At 43.0% G+C, this 22783-nt stretch overlaps 1 protein-coding gene across 4 annotated transcripts in view; it reads right to left on the reverse strand.

Moving 5' to 3' along the window:
• Positions 1-22783, reverse strand: part of MEIS2 (Meis homeobox 2) — a 175379-nt gene that overhangs the window by 152346 nt on the left and 250 nt on the right. For 3 of the 4 annotated variants that reach the window (XM_083863448.1, XM_083863447.1, XM_083863445.1), the window contains exons 2-8: positions 20860-21163; positions 19586-19818; positions 17789-17930; positions 17134-17184; positions 16173-16223; positions 15089-15238; positions 4978-5092 (exon numbers count right to left, since the gene is read on the reverse strand). In XM_083863448.1, coding sequence (XP_083719574.1) covers positions 4978-5092; positions 15089-15238; positions 16173-16223; positions 17134-17184; positions 17789-17930; positions 19586-19818; positions 20860-20871 — 754 coding nt within the window. In that variant the 5' untranslated portion in view covers positions 20872-21163. Of the gene's footprint in view, positions 1-4977; positions 5093-15088; positions 15239-16172; positions 16224-17133; positions 17185-17788; positions 17931-19585; positions 19819-20859; positions 21164-22320; positions 22369-22783 lie in introns of those variants that run through there. The other variant, XM_083863446.1, reaches the window with a different exon arrangement.

Genomic DNA, 22783 nt, shown 5'->3' on the forward strand with positions numbered 1-22783 from the left:
TTTTTCAGTCTGGATGTTTCAGCCCTTCTATCAGGAATTTTCTTTCTTAAAGAAGGCAGCTCTCTTCCAACAAAACCATACCCTATTACTTTATAGGTAAAAATACAAAGGAATAAAAATGTGTTCTGAATCTTTATGATGAATACACATACTAGCTTCAGCAGGCTTACTATACTTACAGAACTAGGAAAAAGAAGTTGAAGCATTAGCTTTTGGATTAGTTGCCAAAGACTTTGCATGAATATGTTATTTTTTTAATTGTTGCTAACATCAGCATATCCCTCTCCTTTTTCTAACTACTGGAATTTGGTTCTAAGCTTTGTGTAGCGCCAGTAGAGTTTCTAATGTTAAAATAGACCTTTGGGCTTTATCACCTAGTCTTGTAAACAAACTTGATTTGCATACTAATCATTATTACAGGACAGTATATATTGAATAAAAAACAATACTAATTAATTTGTCCAACGAGCATCAGTCCAGAGAGTTAGCCTGTGATAGACGCTTCATTTCAGTTAATATCTTAGTTGACTTTGTCCTGAACCAGATTATGGAGTCTTTGCCAAAGAAAGCTATCGTGGACAGACATCAAGCTGGCACAGAAGCGTTTCTAAACTACTCTGAGATTTGCCCTAGAGAGTAGCCTCAGATATTATTTATAAAGGGGCACATCATTCAGCACAAGCAGTTACATTAAAAAAAAAAAATCAAGCCTAAAAAGCCACACAATGAACTACTCACTTACATGCGTAAGGCAAAGTAGATGTGATACCCATTTATTATTTTTACTGCTCAATAATCTATCAGAATTCCCTAATCTCTGGCTTCTTACTTATGATCAAGTTTGTTACCCCAGGTCTAATCCTAAAAGGATGCTGAACTTCCTGAAAGGTCCTGAAGGAAGACAGCTGCCATCTGACTTGGATGGATCAGGCCCTTTGAGTGAGTGAACTATAACTATGACAGATCAAGAATACAATCCTGGTATCATAAATATGAAACTGAAATTATTCCCTGGTGCTTTCCTGTAGACCACATGCTTTTAAACCTTAAAAAGATTTATTTCCCATTTTTCATGCATAATCTGCCATATTCATTATTTGCAATATCCCATAAAGAAATTAAATAGGAATTAAAGTCTGGGAGCATCATATCCATCACTGTGGTACAAACTGATGCCAAATTCTAGAAGTCATTTAGCCTTTTATGTAAAGGCAGTGGCTGTTTTCACTTTGTTTCACAAAGAATAAAGAAAACACAATACCCCAGAAGACTTTCAGATGTGTTTTTTTCTCTCCAAAGGAAAGGGTAGATGATAAAGCTACACACACCTTTTAATCTTCCACTTAGAGTTTTTACACATATATTCCTTGGCAAAAACCCCAGGGTCTTCTTCCCCCCCCCCTCTTCTCTCACCCCCTTTCCTGCCATCTCCCTTGCTATAACTCAGCTAACCCAACAGAACCAGTCAGTTTTAAATTTCAGTTGGGACCCCGGTGACCTGTTAATGAATCTACAGAGAGGAGAAAAACTCACAGTGTTGAGTTATGCCTGGTGTTGCTAGCTGACTTGGAGTCAGAAATGCTTGAAGCGTTAACGTAATTGCAAGAATGTGAAAAATGAAGCGTTGGGCTCCTGAGCAAAGCGAAAGGTCAAAGCAAGCCCTACACAAAACAAGTCTCTGGAAGATGGCCTCATTAGACCATTAAATCAGCTTCTCCTTTTTCTCCTTTGTAAGATGTTTAGAGTGTTTTATTTTTATTATTGGACACATTTAACTCTTTCCAAGGCAGGGGGAAAGTTGATCAGACCTGCTACATAATTACTAATCTTTAAAATAGTATTATACAGCATTGATTTGCATTTGTGGATCTGAACTGGGATAAAGTCAATAAATGCTTGGTGGATTACAGATCACTACTACTTTGGTTTGCCAGATGATCAATATGTTGTATAGCTTAGTTTTCTGTTGGACAACTGAGGTGACATGCTAAGAACAACACAGACACTCATTACTAATAAAATTAGGATAATCTTTCAACATTTACTGCCTGAAGGCCCTTTACTTAACTCTTCCAATGCCAGCATGTTTCTAATAATACCAAACACAGATCAGATTAACCCTTTTGATGCCAAAGGGCAGCCGTGCACTGTAGCGGAGAGACTGTCCTCCATAAAGAGACAAAATGCTTACACCTTTTTTATTTGGTTCAAACTGTAAGAATTTACAGTTGGATGGACTCTCCCAGGTAATAAATAGGTCTACCTCATGCAGAGAAAGTCTATGAAAAACAGTCATCACTCACCCAAACCCTTTCCATCTCCTCCCTCCCCAAAATAAAATAAAATTAGAATTAAAGAAAATAGTAATAATAATTTAAAAAAATCACAGGATGCACATCTTACACTCAAGGCAAAAGCAGAGAGTGGAAAGAGTGCTCTCAAAAGCCAGAAGAGACTGAATGTAGGATGAATCAATCTCTGCTGCCACCAGGCATTAGTGGAGAAGACTGTAAGTTGCTAATGTAACCCAAGATTCCCTAATGAGCTCGCATTTCCAAGAAATCCTTTGGGGCAAGTGGAATACTTGAAACAGCATTTGTAGAAGTTCTTGGCAAAACTGCAGGGAAACCAAGTTGACCCAAGTAAGTAACCGCACTGGAATAGCTGAAGAGGGCACCTATCCTTGGCATTGTCTGGGACTAGCTCACTGCCTGCTCAGGAATTATAAGGTAAATTTTCCCCCCACTCAAGAAAGCCTGAGGAAAACTCAAGACAGACCTCACTCTCTTTACTCTTTCTCAGGACTGAGAGGGCAAGAGCAATCCAGAGTCATCTCCAATGGGAATTCTGCTGGTGCTGTAGAATAATCTTTCAGCTGCCAGCCGCTGAATGGAACAGTGATTTGCCGCTGGATGTCGGCTTCCCTTCAGAAGGCCCAGATGAGCACAAATGGAAACTTACTAGCAATGTTTTACCCTGCTAGACTGGACAGCACTAGTGACTGATTTGGCCCCTCAGAAGTTGTTCCTCTTCTGCAGAAATGAATAACAGGTTTGTTGATATATATATAATCATATATACCTGTTTCTAAAGGAAAGTTGGTGCAGTAATCATCAACTGCTTTTTCCAATGCTTAGCAATATTTCCCAAGCACCCAGAGTTACACGACAAGGGATCAGAGACTATGAAATGCAAGATCCCTGGATACGGATACAAGGGATTTCTTTATATTGAGCATGGCTCAATGAAGGAACTTTTCTAATTTCTAAGGGGTTCCTGGGGCAGAGTGGTGATACAGGTGTGAGGAAACTTCCTCCCTAAGGGTGGAATGAAGATGGCAGACCAACCAAAGAAATTATTTTTAAGCAGGCAAATCATATGTTACACCAAGCACTTTAGCTACAATATAACACATAAACATTTGATCCACTGTAAAGCCTATGGCCAGCCAATAGACATAACACCAATATGCTGTTTAGCAGTCAGGCTCTCCCTATCATTAGCTGTTGAATCTGTAACATGCTGGGTCTTGTACAGCTCCAGTTTAATCCCATAGCAAAAAATTCTTGTGACTCATTTTGGAGTTGGATCACACCCTTTGCCATGGCTACTTTGTATCACCAGTAAGATTACAAATGTATAAACAATTCATACAAATAGGAGACAAAACCAAACCACTCTACCAGAAACAAGCTTTGCAAGTTCCTAGAATCGCAAGGGGTGCAACACCAAATCATCAGGCAGATGAGGGGAACTAGCTCTGCGCCAAGCAATGGGCCATGTGAGAGACACGAAATCACATATCAGTTCTGCTGTTTAAGCATGGCAAATATCATGGAGGGAAGCAGTCTGCAGCATGAGAATAGTCAAAGCAACTGTAGCCCTGAAGGCTTCTCCCTTCTCCAGTTTTGGGATCCTGCTAGGCTAGTTGGATGTCAGCCCTGTCAATTGGCTCTGCTGGGCATGTGGGGGAAAAGACAGGCAAAATGCTTCAAATGTAGGAGAAACATCTCGTGGTGTGACCATATCATAAGACCTTATAGAGTCACTGGCAAAAGCTTATCATGTTTACAAAGCAAAACAAGAATGGAGTCCACTTTAAATGCTGGACTAAAAAATACCAAAAAAGGAAAAAAAAAAAAATCAACTCTTGAGTCAAGATCCAAGAGTGACAGCAGGCCATCTTTACCCAGTGTTTAGCACTGGAGCCTTGACTCTTACACCTTCTGGAGTCACTTATTCTTCTAATGAGCACATGTAAAACACTATCATAACAGAATGACAGCCTTTGACACTCACTCAGCATGGATGCAGATGACCACACATAAGGTGCAATGCAGTAGGAAATAAAACAAAAAACCCTGAAATAATAATCAAACCTCCTGAACCCTGAGAAAGTTTCACTGTATATAGATACAAAAGAGGTTTTGCAGTCCAGATGTATCTCTATTTACCATTCAGAATTCAAATTTTCAGAAGCAGAAACAAATCTGTACGAGCAAACATTTCAAAAAACATTTTTCTGTCTAATTCAGGGCTTGCTTCTACTTTATATAATTTAGCAGCTTCATAACTTCACATAGAAGTCTCTTTCTCAGATAAAACTACAGGTTAAACTCTCCATCTTTAACCCAACTCAAACAACTGCACCGCAGCTGGAGAGTATGTGTGTCATTATATTTACTTACACCACACAAAAATAAACTGTAGATAACCAAATTTGTAAAGGAATTGGCAGAACTAATCAATTGTTATTACAAAGCTTGTTTGAAGATTAGATATTTCGCTTTGAAATAACAATAAAATGCAGCTAAGTGGGTTAGGAAAAGGAAATACCGTCTCCCTAACTTACAGCTGATTATACTGCAAGTCTGCCACTCCATGTTTACTCTAAGGCAGATGTACTGATATAATGAAAAACGCTGGAGTTATTTTAGTCATGCCTACTTTGTGGAGGGAAAAAGTTTGACCTTTTACCTTGCTCGCTGCTGTTGTCTCCACTCTGGGAAGCGTGGCCCCCGCTGGAGGGCCCTGGTGTGCCTGCCGAGTGCGTTGAGGTTGCATCATCGTGGTCTCTCCAAGATGAAGGATTCTGGTGTCAGAGTGCCAAGGAATTTTTTCCACAGTTCCCATTCCAATAGCAAATGAAGAACAGAAAGCAAACCGGGAGAAGAGAGGAGGAAGGGGAGGAAAGTATACACATTAGCATTTGTGAAATGTGCCAAACACCTATACTGTTTGCACAGTGTAATAATTCTTCAGCAAAGGCAAGCAGAGGAGATACAAAGATTTACTTGTTAAAACACAGGACAGATTTTTTTTTTCTTTTTTAAACTTTCCATAGAGTTGTCTGGATTTAATTGTTTGAATTGTACTGGACAACAATATTTCAGGACAGAAAAAAACCCATAAGTTTGGTTTCTTAAGAAGCTCTACAGGGTAGTGGGGGCAGAGGAGGGAAAGGCATCTGCCTACATAGTTTATGATACTAAGTGTTCTCATTAGGATCAGGATAGCTGGTATGCAAACTGTCTCCCCACACTTTGTTTTTTCAGACTGACTACAGCTGTGAACGGAGAAGAGGAGGGAAACTTTTTCAAGAAGTACAGGAGAACATGCATGGGAGAGGAGTGTGTCCTCACCCCCTAACCTCCCTATCACCCATTTGAATGCTGGAAAAATTTCCAACCGAGTCAAAGTTGTGAGGAGAAATGGGAACCTTTCTCTGAAAGACACTATATACCAGGAAAGATGCTTCCTCACGCCCAGCCACCACCTTGATATGACACATTTCAAGAGACTTTCTAGATTTATCACTCTAACAGTTCACTTACAAGAATTGTCAAGAACAACCACCAGGTGATTATATAAAATAACACGTATAGTGATTTTTATGTAATTCATTCTACATTACTATGCATGAAACACTACAAAAGGGAATGCAGAAAACAGACTTAGCTGAACTACTGTACTTAAGTCACATAATTCACATATACTTTCTAATTTATTGGGTATTGGCTTCCCCGGAGAAAGGAGCTGCTATTTAAAAGGATAAGTGAGGAAAACTTAATGTTGCAGTTTAGTGCTACTTTGCTGAGTGTATTCTCCTCCAGTCCTCCTCCCCTTTCCTGATCATTCCCAATACCCTGCTGTTGCTTAAAGGAAAACAGGAATTCTACTGTACAGGAAGAGCTTTATCAGCACCACATGAAGGCAGGCAAGAGATGGAATTTCCTCTGGCAGAAAAGGAGAGCAAGAACACATGAAACAGATCAGAGTAGGGGTTGGACCTGCATTACTTGTCACCTGGATGGGACAACTTAAATCAAGCACATTATAATGATTCAACAACAGAAAAACAACAAATCTCCCCTCCAAAAAAAATGCTTCTTAGGTTGCTTGGGTTTGATTGTGGTTTAAATCTACATTGTGAAATAACACTAGACTATTAAAGCATGATGAGAAACTGAAAGCAGCAAGAGACAAGACGGATAAATTCTTTGATCAGGACTGATTCTGACCTCATCTACATCAATGTGTAGTAGGAATAAGTTCAACATAATCAACTGATTTACCCACTGTAAAATACAGTGTAAGTGTGATTGGGACCAAGTCTCAAAATCTATATGGAAACATCTCAAAGTAATCTTCTAGCACTGATTAGTACCACATGCCGTACAGCAACACAGACTAGAACTGCCAAGTAACGGCTTGCTACGATACCCAGCAACATAAATCTGATGAGCCTGACCCGGATCGCAGCAGAGACAGAGGAAAGAGCCCAGGATTTCAAAAGGTTCCCAGTACAGTCTCAGGTGACCAAAGGGTAAAAAAGATCCAAATCCCCTTCACCTTACAGACAGACACACAAATACACCCACGTACATGGTTCCATGAGAGGAAGACATGAGTAAAATCAGAAGACAGGTCAGGATCTGAAATTTGCCTAACCTGTCAGCACAGCACGCAGCACAACAGCACCTACAGCACAAAATTACTGGCCCCTCCAAAACCTAGAAGACTGATCTAGTTTTCCTCACACAGAACTACAGCAGGAAAAAAAATGCCACCAAACAGTAGCATTTTATATTCATCAAGGTTATTGTGTTAATTTTCTCTAATTAATACTGTTATTCCCTAGAGTTTCATTAAAAAAACAAACAAGAAAAAGAAAAACAAATAAACCCCCCACATTTTACCATCATTTTTCAGAGTCAAGTGGAGTGAAACACAAAAAGAAAGATGAGAAGTCTTGAAAGTTGAAGCAGTCCAGGTGTTATTAAAAAGAACAAAAAAGTTGAAAATAACGCTAGCAAAAAGTTCAGATAGAAATAAAAGGCAAAAACTGTGCAAGTTTCCTTACAGCCTGGATTAAAACACAGTTGTGCCTATGAGCTTCTCTTTTTATCTCTGACTTAGGAAACCACTCAAATAGCTTCAAGCTGAAGGCAAACAGCAGACAGGAGCTCTTCAGCCCTCTGCAGCCTCTTAGCGTCAGCTGTTTGCCGGATGGTAATCAGATAAAGAGCTAGAAGAAATACATGAAAAAGAAAAGAAACAATAGCATAGCATGAGTTTAGCCCTCCAACAACATCGTGCTGGAACCTTCCTTTAGAAAATGTAGTAATTGCAACATGTTCACTTAGGCTAAACTTTTCAAGGAACACAGTGAGTTATGCTAATTTTGTGTACTGCGGGCTCACTTGTGCTGGCTGCTGTTTGAGGTCCTTATCACACGTATGAAAGTTACAATAATTAACTGGTAGCAGCTCAGCTATGTTTCAAGGTGAATGTCATCCAAAACCTATCATACAATATTTCAAAATCTAGACTGGCCTTTCTGTTTCAAAGCCATAAAAATTTGTAAGGGATGACTGAATGAGACTTCCCACAGCTGAAAACACTTGCTGTCTCTACCAGGCTGAGTTGTTCTTGACCTCAGTTTGTAGATCCAGTTTGAGAAAGACAAACTGTATTGATTGAGAATTCAATGTATTTCTTGTGACAGTTTTCTTGAGGAAGCTATTTGGCAGAGATTGTTGGAGGACAGAAAATGTAAGATAAGGTATTTACTAAATGCAACAGTAGGGTGTTGAAGGAATTTGAAAGGGAGAGAAATAGCTCGACTTTCATGCAGTAAAAAATGACAAATAATTTTAGGGGTGGAGTTTACAGACTCATAAAAAGGCAGCATTCTTTTGGTTTGGACTAGAATCATTGTACGAGTCAGTGAACTGATCTTTTTCTCCCCTAGACTATACCCAACCTCACATCCCTCAAAAAAAATTCTTGGCCAAATGACTAATCATAACTATTTATTTCATGCACATCTTCAAAAAAAAAAAAAAAAAAAAAAAGAAAAAAAAAAGAAAAAAAAGAAAAAAAAAAAGACACCTCTAAAGTGTACTTCTTCATCAGATACCTGAAGAGATCCTAGTCTAAAGCCCACTAATATTAGTTGCATTTTTTCTGTTAGTTTCAATGAAATTTGTATTGAGTTATCACACTGAAAAAAAAAATTGAAAAGAAGGAATCTCATTTCTTCTTCCAAGTTCAGGGATATACTTTGCAGAAACACGTTGAAGAGTGTGGATGATATCTGCCAAATGCAACTGTCTATTTTGTATACATGTGCATACTATAAAAATTTCATACAGGTATGACCTAAACTAATGCCAGGTACCACAGAAAGTGAACAGCACACATGTATCTATTCCCAGTAGATTTAATAATTGGGAGCCAAATATGGTACTCCTCTTGCTCTTACCTAATTGTGTTAAAGAGCAGTGTTACTAGGAGAAAAGCAGTGAATACTGAGTAGAGCACAATAGAAGGAGATAGAAAATAGATACAAGAAGCTATGTCTCCAGGGGCAGTATTTTCTATTTGCTGGGCTACAGACTCACAGCTGATAATGCAAGTTGTAATTAATATAAAAGCAGGAGACAATATGGGGAAAGCTTGTAGTAGCAGGGCCACAGGAGATCGCTCCACTGCTATCCACTGTTTCTCATTTACACACATGGCCTTCCCTAGAAAACACAATTTTACCAGTGGTTTTTTCCCTTGAAAGTAAAAAAAAAAAAAAAAAAAAAAAAAAAAAAAGATTTAGCACAACCATTGAATTTTGCTAAATCTAGAAACGAGCAGCAGAAAGGACAAAAGGTGTAGAAAGCCAATCCGATACATTTCTCTTTTGTTGATGCTGAAAATCTGCTGGAAACCATAAGAGTTTTTAACTACTACAGGATTTCTTGAACAGAGATGTTGTAACACAGAAATTTGATATAGGATAAGCTCCTGACAAATTGCAATTCTTACTTTGTATGTCCAAAATATCTGCTGGGCAAAGTCTGGCTAGCTTTTTGTGAGTGTATGTAGTCCTGCTAGGGCTGATTCTGATCTCATACTGCTTTTTATGGTGATATTAAAGACTCAACCATAAGGAATCTGCTTCTTATTTATAACTGGGAAGTAAAATCAATCAGGCCAGCTGATACCCATGTGAGTAAGCTGAGCAGGATTTGACTCACATATTTTAACTGAAGTTTCAAGTACACAACTCTGACAGGATCAGGCTCAAACCTAATTTTATCAGATGAAATTGACAAAATCATTAATCTTAAAAGAACAAACAAAACAAAACTTGTTTTTATAAAAGAAACTAGAATGGCTATAAAGTTTATTGTTTCAAAATGTGGTTGGACTCAAAGTTCTGGTAAATTAATTTTACAAACACAAAACTGAGCTGAACCACTTGATAGAGATGGCACTATCCCTCCCAAACACAATCCAAATCCTGCTCACCTTGTTCTCATAAGTAACACGTGTAAACACAGTGGAATGGCTGATATGACTGATAGCCCAAAGATCTGTATCTAGGTATAGCTATATATGAAAATATGATACACCACGCTGGACATGGAAATTTATCACACACGTGCACATGTGTTTCTGTGTGTGTATTTGTGACAATGTTTTGTGTGTGTAAAGTTCAGGGTGGTATCTTAGAGATCATGTCAAGTGCATTTAATAATAAACTTAGTATTTAAAGAAACTTTCAATAAGACAAAAAGATATTAAAAACTCTAATTTTACATAATATATATGTTTTCTAAAAAAGACTACTCCTGGCGTTGCTAAGGTTTATTTTCCAAAAGATGCATAACTAATATGACTACTTTTTTGTACTAGAGTTACACAATTGAAACAAACCCAAGGCACAGCAACCTACCAGATATTTTGTATATATGTACAAGTTTTAATTCTTGTCCCTTGATTTTGCATTTGAAAAAAGTGTCAGGAGCAATGTTTGAGCCTCCTAGAACAGGGCAGCGTTCTGAAAACTGAGTGTTTTGTATTTTCTAATTAAGATTGAAATCAGACATGTAATCCACCTGTCACCAAGAAACTAAGACTTGAAAAATCAGGGAGGTGTTGGGTTTTTTAAATTGACCTTCTATGTCATTTATGTGGCTACAGTTCATCTAGACTGACTGACAACTCAAAACAAAAAGGGAGCCCAGTTATCAAATAGATACTGAAAAACATTATTGGTTCCGTTTGAGAGAACAGAGTTAAAACACTCAAATTTGAGCTGTAGACTCAAATTTGAGACTTCAGCAGTTGATAAAAGCCTATCAAAGAGCAGGAATGCACAACACTAGCTACAGTCTTGGAAAGTTCCTGCTGCTATTTGCCCCTTCAAAAAGTAGAGGACCTACTGCAATGTCCTAAGTCTTAAGCCACATTCTCGGTTTGCCTTATTATTGTTGCAGTTAGCTACTTAGTTTTCCTTCTGACACCCTACAGATGGAAAGGGCACCTTTGGGATCTGATCTGGTGTTTCTTGAAACTCCCATTGAAGTCCACAAAAGTGTGGCATACCCGCAGACCCTAGCATCAGGCCCCCAATTACTTCTTCATTATTCAGTGAAATCTTACCCAAAGATTTAATTATATTGCTGGAACAGGTATGTACTGCACTATTTTTTTTTTCTTATCTGCAAAATGTCAGGAATTTGAACAGACCATTCTTTGAGGAGAAATATTAAAGAAATGTTAAGTTGTCTGGATATCCAAAAGTACAAAATAAAGTATCTCCTCATGTGAGAGCTGAAAGGTTTAATATTCAGACTAATCTTTCTCTTCTACAGCTACGATGTTAGATTTCTAATCTGTCAAGAGTCTTTTTTTTATAAAAGAGATCTATGTATATTTATATCAGTTTTAATGGTATTTTAGGAATAATGATCTGTATATTATTACCTCTGAGCTAACAAAAAATATGAAAAAATATAAAAAAAAACTGAGGCCCTGATCCTGTTCCCACAAAGCCAGTGGAAGGGACCGCCATAAATTTCTATAGGAGGCTTCAAAACAGGTTTGTGCTAAAGGAAGAATTGTATGACACCAGGTGAGGCCAGCTACAAAAGAAATGTAATTAAAGTACAAAATGTTATTTGTTCGAAAAAAAATTAAAAAATCTCCAAATTTTATGAGCATCATGTTTTTAAAATTTTAATAGCTTGAAATAAGAAAAGAAAAGAACTGCAAACAATCTCATCAGACATTTTAGGCTGAACAGAGAATTCAGGATATGGCCTGGTACGTTTAGTTGAACAATAATAAATTGTCTGCACTGGGAAACCGAACTTGAACTGCAGCTGCAAAGGGGTTTTTTCCCTCTTTTCTTATCTTTTTTTTCCCCCTAACTAATCTGGTTCAGCCAGGGCATAGCTGTAATTACCTTCTTCCCATCTACAGCTAATACCTCAGAGCAATAAAAAAACCTGAGGGTGTTAAAAATTCAAACACTAATTATGGGCTGTTATATTTACTAAACACAGCTGAGTAATAACAAAAGTTTCTGCTTCTTGTGGCCAGCATTACACTATTTGATCTACCATGTCCCTGGACCCTTTACACTAACTATATTACATAACAGTTAATAGCGCACTAAAATAAAATTCAATAAACACATTTATTACCAAACATGTACAGCACAACCACTTTCAGCTGTCTCCTTTTTTTAGCACAGGTGTATCTCTGAAGAGTTCATTCCTTTGTTGTTTTTGGGTTTGGTTTCCAATTCAGTTATATAAATAGCAAAGCAGTAGATTTTGAAAGGGGGAGCATGCAATATTTGAGTACCCCATTTGCAGTCTTGTGGTAAATATTGGCTAATCCTACAATTCTTTCTGTTACTTTCCTTCATGCCTGTTTTAAGGTCTAGAAAAACAATAAAGCTGAGAACTGCCTTACTTCCTAATTCAGCACTGCCACTGTCTCTACTAGCACCCCTCACATTTACATTAAACACACACAGGGTAGCTTTACACCACTTAATAACAATAGAGGGGTATGGATTTTTGGGGTGTCAAACAGCTGTCACAAACTGTCACCTCCACAAGAGAAACCTTGGCACGCAACAAATTAACCTACACTTCTTTTGGGCTATCATTATTCATAGCCAATCAGTTGAAATGCTCCTAGTATTTCATGTGCAAATAAAACCATGAGGGGAAGACCCGTGGATCAGAATAGTGGGCCAATACATAAAACAGAGGAAACAACATGCTGTCTCTGTCCTTCTGAAGTGGCTCATCATCACCCCTACACCAACTTTCACCAAATGAGATCTAGCCTAAGGCTATATATTAAATATGCATATCAAGGCAAATGAAAAAAAATAAACCTGGAGAGCCAAATTGGACAAATTTGCATGCTTGAACTGCTACATTTTCAGGTAGATACTCAGAAATGATAGCTCATTTCTTAATAGACTTGCATGTTTATATTAGCAATTTTTAAAAAGCTTTTCTTTTTCTATGAATAAACATGCATTTCTTTCTGCTGGAACATTGTACAGTGAAAATATAAAACATGGTAGTTTGACTAAGCTATATAAAGGTGTTAAAGTTTTGTCAGGAAAACAAGCTAATATGCAAAAAAAAAAAAAAAAAAAATCCAATAAGGAGATACATTTCCCAAAACGCATGAATAAAATGTAACTATGTGATACAACTCTTCATTTCCCAGTTGGTGTTCTGGTTGCACAAATTATTGCTTCCTTTCAAAACAAATAGCAGGGGGCTAAAGTAAAAATGTTATAGCTCAAATCTCCAGGAAATAAAAGGCTTTAAATTATAATACCCAATGAAGTGGTAAACCCTAACGGGTGCAAGATAAATGGGTTGTCATATTTATTTGAGTTTGTTTTTGGGGCCACAAAAGCAAGAGGAGATTCTTCTTAGGGAAGATAATAGTTACCAAATTATCAAAATGCTAACCCCCTCCACCCCTGTCCTATCATTGTGTGTGAATTTAAATATTATAATGGAGCACTGCAAACTGGCTTGAGCATTTGCCATCTGCCAGAACCCTAAACAGGCTAGTTTATCTAATCTCTTCAATATAAACATAAGCATGCTCCATTTCTACACTTCCACTTGAAACACACTCTTGTAAAGAAACTGTACTGGAGAAACATGTTTGGGGTTTGGGGGTTTTTTTCCGTTTCTCTAAATTCTACACAGTGACTCACTATCTTTCAGGTTGCCACTCATTTCAATTTCTTTTCTGGTACTCTCCCAGAATACTTATGCCCACGAATTTAGGGTTGTAAAATGCCATGAAACAAATATTTTTGAAATTGTGTCATGCCTCATGGAGTTTATTACCTACATGTGAGTTAACTGATAAGCAGAGAAACTTTAAGGAAGATCTGCATCCATTTTTTTCTCTCAAAGTAATAGATTTAAAATGTAAAACATAGCACAAACCTTGTCATGCAATGTTTACTGAATACAAATGAGAAAATGAAAGCTAAGGCTTGGGTCCAAAAATATTTCCCGTAACTAAGCCACGCCAGAAGGGGGACATTCAGAAGAATTTATTATTATTTTATCTCTCGATTCAGCTTCAGTCCAGGTCTAATGTAATTACCAAATACACACAAAACTAACATGTTTTCAAAGGAAACAAAAGCTCCTAGAAAGCTCATTCTCTCTGGGATCCTGCTACTCTTCTCAACACACTGAGAAATAAAGGCAGGCGCCTGTGCAGAAAGCATGGTTAACTTCACACTGGGTGCTAAATTAATATTTCAACCGCTAAAATATTAGACTCTATCATTTAGATTATTAGTTCAATTGAATCTAAAACTGTATAAACCCCTTTGCCCCCCAGGGATGCATTCCTATAAATACAGCGGAGTTCACACCCACCCTTTTTAACCAGAACTATTCCTTCCCTTTTCTGCTGTACCAGCTGCAATCTTTCCCTCCACATCCCAAAGTGTCTCTGCATCTATATCTTTTGAAGGATCAGAGAAGCCGCTCCAAAACCCGGAAAAACAAAGGCACTCTCCTCACCACGCACACCAGTGTTCAGTCCTACACACATTACACTAACTCACCAACTCCTTAAGTGTTAAAATCAACTGCTAACCTATGGTTACTCAATCATCATTCTCTCCAACTTTCTGTAATACATTGTTAATAATTGCTTCATCAAGGTTACTGTCTTTTATTATGAAGATGCTTCAGGCGTTTGGCAATAAGTCCATATTCTGACAATAAATTGCTATAAAGCAAAAGCATTGGAAACTCTAATGTGCTAACCCCTTTTTTTTTAATGCAGTGCAGTATTGCCAATAATTCTCATCACTTGTCATCCCCACGAGAGGGGAGGGGGGAGCAAATCAGCAAACTTTCTTCCTAACTTTCTTGTCTGTGTTTCCTTACATTGATGCATTGATTACAAAGTTGGCAACGAACAGGAGAAAGCACCGATCCCCACACCAAACCAATAGTTTGCTAGCTCTCCGAGCCTCCCAGACCAGGAAACTTTACAAACCATTGCAAACTCGATGCTTTACATATGAAAACCGAAGGAATCTTTTGCATTTCTATAACTCTGCAAAGTGAGAGGGAAGAAAGTTCGAAGATGGGATTCGAGCTTGCAAGAGGTGAAGGTAGTAATAATACTAATAGACAACAGCAGCAAAGCAAGGAAAACTGAAACAGGTCCTCTAAGCAGGTAAAAAAAACTTAAAAAGTGTCATAAAGAAAACAGAAGGACTTACATGATCGGCTAAATTTGTGGAAGATCCTGAGAGTTCTTCATGGTCTGATTTGGAGCTGCCATCCCTTTCATCAATAACAAGGTCTATTGGCATTTTTCCTTTCAAACAACTAATGTACCGATGGCAGAAATTATCACACAATTCATGAACCTAAAAAGAATAAAAAGAATAATAGAATCAATAGTGGCAAAATATCCTATTTCAGCTTTTTTTTTTTTTTTTTTTTTTTAAACAAGTACAACCCTCTGATCTACTCCACAAGTAACTCTAATTAAGGGGGACAATAGTTGAAGGCAAGGAAACAATAGAGAAAGAGTTGCAGCACATATTATTCTCTAGAGACTTGCTGCAGCAACAAGTTAGCGAGAGATAGTGGGCTCGGGCTTGTGTGCTGAAGAAAATATGATTTGGGGATAACATCAGGACACTGGGAGCTGGGCCCAGGTGGTATCTCTGGAGCATACACAACCCAGACAGGTACAACTAGTCACCCGGGACAGGATCAGTTTAAACCAGGGCTAAAAAAAGGTCTAAATGGCCGGGAGCAGTAAAATAAAGCTACTTGCTGAGGTTGTGGGAAGAGCCATTCTGGTCCCAGGGTACAGCCCCTGCCCACGCGTCGCAGGGGCCCCTGCCTCTTTCCAAACATTAGTGCTTGCTTGGGGTTAATGTGCCTGCCAGAGCTAGAGAGGAGAACGAGTGCTTTCATTTCTTCATGTTAAACATAATATTTCTGAATGGGAAAAGGAGCTTCTGCTGAGGAAAGGGGTAAAGGAAGATGAAAGGGGTTTGTTTAATATTTGATATTTGTAAATATTGAAATTACACACACACACACACACACAAAAAAAAAAAAAAAAAAAAAAGGAGGAAAACGGTCTGGGTCAGTCTGTCAGGTGTCTCATGCTCTGATGGCACAGGTTACAGTGTCACAGTGTATTACCACTGTGTTCTCTGGCCATGTTTACAAGTCAGCCCAAACAGTCGGGAGGAAGGGAGCAGAGGGGAGGACCGGGGGGGCAGGGAGGGCAGGAGAGAGGGGGTAGGAAATGGCATGCCCCGCGCCCAGCTCCGTCACTCTTACCTTTTCTAATTCCAAAAGATGAAACCTTAGTACTTGTATTGCCTGGATCATCTGCAAGAAAGTTTTGAGGCAGGGGTTAGGTGGGAGACAGGAGCACGGGGGCCGGGCAGAGCCGTGAGCCCAAGGGGGAAAAGGGGAGAAGGGGATTGCCAGGGCGCGCCGTCATTAGCCGGGATTTCAGCTCATTGGTCACGCTTCAACGGTTTTGATCAACTTTAACCTAAACACTTGATTTTTATCATATTTATTCCAGAAGCCATGATTAGTGCTTTATTACCGCGATCTTGGAGGAAACCTCTTCCTGCCCTTGATCCCTCCCAGCACCCCGGCCCCATCCCCGGGGGTCGGCAGAGAAGTCAAACACACACTGCCACCCCCGCCCGCAGGAGAGAGGGGGGCCAATGTGTGCTTGAATAGTTTGGCATCTTCTTTACAAGAGGATTTGGGCACTTTGAATATTGAAATCTTTCACATTAGCAAAAGAATTACATTAGAAATCTCCATCTCTCTCTTCTTAAGCAGTTACTTCCTTCACTCTTAGCTTCCCGTGGCTTTCAAACTCAGCTTTGCAATGCATTGGGGCTTGAGACTTTGCTCTGACCGGCTCTAAGAATAAAGCTCTTTGAAGCCCCTTGACGGCAACTCGCCGAGGGGCCGGCGCCCCGCTCCCAGCCCTGTGCCCGGTGCCCGGCCCGGCAGGCTCTGCCCCGCTCCCAGCCCTGTGCCCGGTGCCCGGCCCGGCAGGCTCTGCCCCGCTCCCAGCCCTGTGCCCGGTGCCCGGCCCGGCAGGCTCTGCCCCGCTCCCAGCCCTGTGCCCGGTGCCCGGTGCCCGGCCCGCTCCCAGCCCTGTGCCCGGTGCCCGGTGCCCGGTCCCGGCGCGGAGGAGGGCTCCTGCCGGCAGCTGCCCAAGGGGTCGGGAAGGGCTGGAAGGGAGTGCGGTGGGAGAGGGAGCAGGCCTTACCAAATTGTCCAACTCTGGATTTGAAGAAAAAAGTGGTTTTTCGGCGCGGACCTGCAAGAAAAAAAAGGGAAAGCGGCGTGAAGTACAGCTTCTGCCTTTAGCCCCGTAACAGGATCGCCCCAAAGGGGAAAATCCCTTTGACAAAACCGGCCGGTACCAAAATCCGGCTGGAGGCGCTGGGTCACCGAGCTGTGGAGGGGAGTCCGCCCCGCTCCTGCCGGTGCCGGTCCCACGGGAGCCTTCTCCTTTGGGTGCCCCGCCTGCCCCCCGCTCCCTCTGCCCCTAAAGCCCGGCCGCAGCTCCCTTTCCCTGTCATTAGTGCAGGAGGGCAAGGCCGCGGGCGGGGGGAGGTCAGGGCCAGCAGGGCAAGCGGGGCGCACCCCCGGGCCCCGGAGAGGGAACGCCGGGGGAAGGGGAGCCTGTCCCTGCCCACACCCGCCCGGGGGGTCCCGGCGCTGGGGGGGCGGCGGGAGTGCCCTGAGGGGGCTGGGGAGTGCCCCTGAGGGGGCTGGGGAGTGCCCCTGAGGGCCGGGGGGGGTCCAGGGGCTGGGGAGTGCCCCTGAGGGGGCTGGGGAGTGCCCCTGAGGGCCGGGGGGTCCAGGGGCTGGGGAGTGCCCCTGAGGGCCGGGGCCGGGGCGGGGGAGAGGTGCCGGACCTGTTTAGCGAAGACGGCGATGTCCTCGTTGAAGGAGTCGGAGGAGCAGACGTCCCCGCCGGCCACGCCGGGCTCCCGGGGCGTGCAGGTCGCCAGCTCGCACTTCTCAAAGACCAGAGCTAAGAGGGGGAACAACGGGTGCCTACCGGGCGGTGGCACAAAAGAGAGGGGAGGGGATGGGGGAGAGGGGGAAAGAAGAGCTGTAATCAACAAGTTTTTTTGGTTGGGTTTTTTTTTGTTTGGTTTTTTTTTTGGGTTTTTTTTTTTTAGGGTTTTTTTTTTTTTGTGTGTTTTTTTTTGTTTTTTTTTTTTTTTTTTTTTTTTGGTTTTTGGTTTTTGGTTTTTGGTTTTTTTTTTAATGCACGAGCACACATATAGGGACACACGGGCACAACCACACTCTGCAGTCCCGCAGTAATGCCCCGGGCAGAGCAGTGGAGAACCACATTTTGAAATAAAAATAATGGCTTTGGCGGTGAGTTGATTGTCGCTGTTTTGTTGGTTTGGTTTTTGGGGTTTTTTTTAATGTTGAAATTGCAATGGCCCACGTCCCCCGTGCAGCCCTCAGCGAGGAGGACAAAAGTGACCTCTCTAAAGGCACAAGGCACCGAACGTGCTCAGCAGCAGCTCAGCTGAGAATGTTACACTTTTGCCACAGCTTAAAATACCGCAAAACCTGGAAGATCCCATCTCTACCCTCCAGCTATGACCTGAAACGAGAGCACAGCTAGGCAAACTGCAAACTACTTAATACATAATTTTATTTTTCAAGGGGCCTGCTAACAAAAATGTGGTGAAGTTTCCTGGCTTAGGAAGCACACCCAAGTAAAATACCATCTGTCCAGATAAGTGAGCTGGGGAGGGGGTGGAGGAAGGGAGCACTTCGCGAAATATTTTCCCATAGTTGGTGTAATCAGAAAAAAAAAAATTATCTGCGTGCTAAGTAGTAAGCATGCATTTGTTTCTTTTCCCCTTTGGTGTCTGATCAAGGCCCCACACTCTGTCAGAGATGTTACTAGCTCTCCTTTTAGGATCAGTTAGTGTTTTTTCCAAAAGGCACCGAAGGGAATCGGTGTCATTCCCTCCAAGCAAAGCCCTGGTGCAGCCTTGAGTTTTGCTGGGTATGAGTTTCTTTTTCCTCATGTTCTTTCTTTCTTAAATAGAAAATTCAGCTCACTGCCCTAAATGTATTTATTTCTTCTGTCTCTGGGAAGAGCTGTTTACAAGAAGTGAATCCTTTTTTACTCTCACTACCTTCCGCGATGTGAATAGCTCTTTATTTACAAAGTTGGAAGAGTGGTATTATGGCACAGAGGAGAACACCAGAACAACACTTCTCCAACTAAAATCCAGAGCAACGAGAGTCTCTGAGTGGGGCCTTTACAAGAAAGAAAGACAAAAAAAAAAAAAAACCCACCCAAACAACAACAACAACAAAAACCCATGGGTAAAAAAAGACACACCCCCAAAAAAAAAAAAAAAAAAAAAAAAAAAAAAAAGAGAGAGAAAAACGAATAAATAAAAGAAGAAAAATGGAAGGACGAGGCACTACCTCTCTCCTCCAGAGGTGTGTTTTGCAGCCCGGGTTTCCCGTGGGTGCCGGCCCCTCTGCCGGGCCGGGCTGCGCTCGCCCAGGTCCCGGGCTCTCCGGCCCCGGCGGTGCCCCCGGGCGGGTTTCCCTGCGGAGCGGGGCCGGGGGCTGCCCTGCCGCCGCCTTCCCCCGGGCTCCCCCCGCCCTCCCCGCCCCTGCCCGGCCGCTCCGCTCCGCTCGGCGGGCACCGGCCCGGCGGCTCCTACCCGTAGATCGCGTCCTTGTCCCGCTTCAGGGCGTCGTTGACAGCGGAGCCCATGGTGGCCGGCATGACGTTGGGGTGCGGGGCGTGCGCGCCGTAGTGCTGGCCGGCGTGCAGCGGCGGGCCGTGGTTCAGGTGGTGCACCGGCGGGATCGGCCGCGGGCCGTGCGGGTCCCCGTACATGGACGCCGGCACCCCTACTCCGTCCATCCCGCCGTAGTGCGGCAGCTCATCGTACTGACAAAAACCGGGCCGGAAAGGAAGAGAGAAAAAAGAAAAAGAAAGAGGAGAAGAGAGGGAGAAATAAAAAATAAAATAATAAAAAAATAACAAAACCAAAAAACAAACAAACAACAACAACAAAAGTCAAAAGAGAGTAAAGCACCCGGACAGACACAAACAGAGCAAAACAAAAGCAGCCACAACAGAGAAAGAAATGCTCAAAATGAAATGGACTGGGACCGGGAGCGAGGGCTGGAGGGGCTGGAGGGAGAGTGGGGGTGCGAGGAGAGGGAAAAGGGGAAAGTGTGTCTGCCTGTCTGCATGTGTGGGGGAGAGGGTCCTCTTCAGCACAGGCAGCAGAAACCCTAACAAGGAAACGGGGATGAAAAGGAAGGAAACGGAGGAGAGAAACTAGAGTTACTCTGCATTAGAAAAGAAGGGGGGAAAAAAAAATAAACAAGCAGAATCAAAACCAACTAGATAAATAAATCAACACTGGAAAAGAGAGAGGAAAGGTAGGTTGCATCGGGAGGAGGGAGGAAGATAAAGGGGGAAATAATCTGAAAGTTACCAGAAACATTATTTAGTAGCAATTCCCCTTGTCCTTGTCACAGCCAGAGACCAAAAAAAAAAAAAAAAAAAAAAAAAAAAAAGAGAGAGAGAAGAAGAAGCAGCTCTATGTGTATACATATATATACATTGGTGTATACACAGACACACAGATGTATTTGTTAGCCTTTGCTAGGCAGCAGCAGGAGCGGCGGCGGCAGCAGGAGCAGCGAGCTTTCCCCTGTGAAACCCTGAGCAGGCAGAGAGCAGGGAAACCGCGCTGCTGGGGAAAAAGCTGGAGAGGAAAAAAGCGTGGAACAATTGCGGAGAGACACACACACACACACACAGACACTCATGCACACACACAAAAAGCCAGCGAATAATTTTTGCTGCTATTTTTTAATAGTGGCCGCCATCATCATCAGCAACAGAGGAGAGCAAATCGGACAGGCCCCTCTTAAGAGAGGATTTATATATAGGTAAGTGTTGGAGATTTAAACCTACCCTTTGCGCCATCAGTCTGCGCTCCAATAAACTCCTGGATGTGTCGTATATTTAATATCCCAGTCCAGCAAAGAAAGTGATTTAGAGTGAAGAAGATTCCTTTTTTTTTTTTTTTTTTTTTTGCAACCCACTTATAGACTTCTCCTATCCTCCAATATGGGTAAATAATAATAATAACAACAACAATAACAATAACAATATATAAAAAACCAGTCAAGAACCACGATGAGTTTCTGTGTTTTCTTCTTTTTTTCTGTCTCTTTCTCTTTCCTTTTTCTGTCTCTCTTTTTCCTTTTTTCTTTCTCTACGCACAAAAAAAAAAAAAAAAAAAAAAAAAAAAAAAAAAAAAAAATTGTCAAGCCCCCAAACTGAAGGTTACGATCGGCCCGTCAGCAACCCACATGTAACCAAACTGTCGTGTCTCATGGCTTTTTGCCACTCCAGCTGTCAATCAAAGCCAGGGAATGTCAAGGTAGTGAATGAATGATGGTTGATGATGATGAAGAAGAGAGGAGGAATCTTTTTAACCCCGGCTTCTTCTTCCAGTAACTCCGTGCTCGGGTTTTGCCTTTTAGGATCGCTTATAGGGTTGTTGCTTTTGGTTTTGTTTTGTTTTTTTTTTTTTTTTTTTTTTTTTTCAAAGTACTGTGAAGGGGGGTGGGGAAAGATGCGAAGAAAAAATTGAATAGTTTTGCAAAGCCCGGACTTCCCCCTCTCTCTTTTCTTTCTTTTTTTTTTTTTTTTTTTTTTTTTCTTTTTTTTTTTTTTTCCTCCTCCTCCTCCTCCTCCCGGCAGGTATTTTGTCTCCCTGTCTCGCTCACTCCCGGGGCCGGGCGGGTGTCAGTGCGCGCTGGCAGGTTGGCTGCCGGCTGCCTTATAGAAGCGGCTCAGTTTCGCGGCGCTGATCGGCGGGAGAATGAAGTGACGGAACCCGGAAGTGGCGGTGGCCATAGCCAGTCCTGCGGCGCGGCGGCGGCGGCGGCGGCGGCGGGAGCGGCGGGAGCGGCGGCGGCGGGGATGCGCGGGGCGCGGCGGGAGCGGCGGGCGGGCGGCGGGAGCGGCGGGGCGGCCCGGGCGGCGGAGCGCCGGGGGATGCGCGGGGAGCGGCGGGCGGCGGCGGGGCGGCCGCGGCGCCGCGCGGGGGGAGCCGCGCTGCAGCCCCTGCCCCGAGCGAAGCGCGGCGTGTAGGAAGGAGCGAGCGAGCGTGCGAGCGAGAGGGAGGGAGGGAGGGGAGCCGGGAGGGAGGAGGGAGGGAGGGAGCGAGGGAGGGAGCGAGGGAGGGAGGGAAGGAGGGAGGGAGGCAGGGGAGGAAGGACGGGGAGAGCGCGCGTGTGTGTGTGTGTGTGTGTGTGTGCCAGAGGGGGGGGAGAGGCAGGGGAAACTGCGGGGAGCGAGGAGAAAAGTGCGCTAGCAGCCCGGCCCCGGCTCGGTCCGCGCTGGGTTATCTGAGCGACAAAATACCTTCCGATGGCCCGCGGGCCGGGTCCCCGGCGGTGGGGCGGGCCCGGGGCAGCGGCACTAGAGCCCCCAGTGCCCGTGGCCGCCGCACCAGGCCGGGCCGGCCCCCGCCGGCACAGCAGCGGGCCCGCTACACAGCCATCCCCGGCCGGAGGAGGACGCCGCGCTCGGAGCGCGCCGGGCACCGCTCGGCACTCAGTGACCGCCGCTATCAAACACTCTGCATGGCTCGGAGCGGGGGGAGGGCGGGGAGAGGCGGAGGGAAGAGAGAGGGGGAAATCCCTTTTAGTTTTGCGATTAGGCTGCCAGGCTTTGTAAAGGGCTTAAAAACAAAGTCACGCTCGGTGTTTTGTAGGAGAGATGCAGATGTTGGGTAGATTGCTGTTCCGAGCGGAGCCGCGGTGTTTAGTGTGTGCATTGCCGGACTTTAGCGTTTATCCATCGCGCCGGTGGGATGGATGTGTGC

Source organism: Zosterops lateralis, assembly GCF_965231275.1.
Source record: "Zosterops lateralis genome assembly, chromosome: 6".
Classification (NCBI taxonomy): Eukaryota; Metazoa; Chordata; class Aves; order Passeriformes; family Zosteropidae; genus Zosterops; species Zosterops lateralis.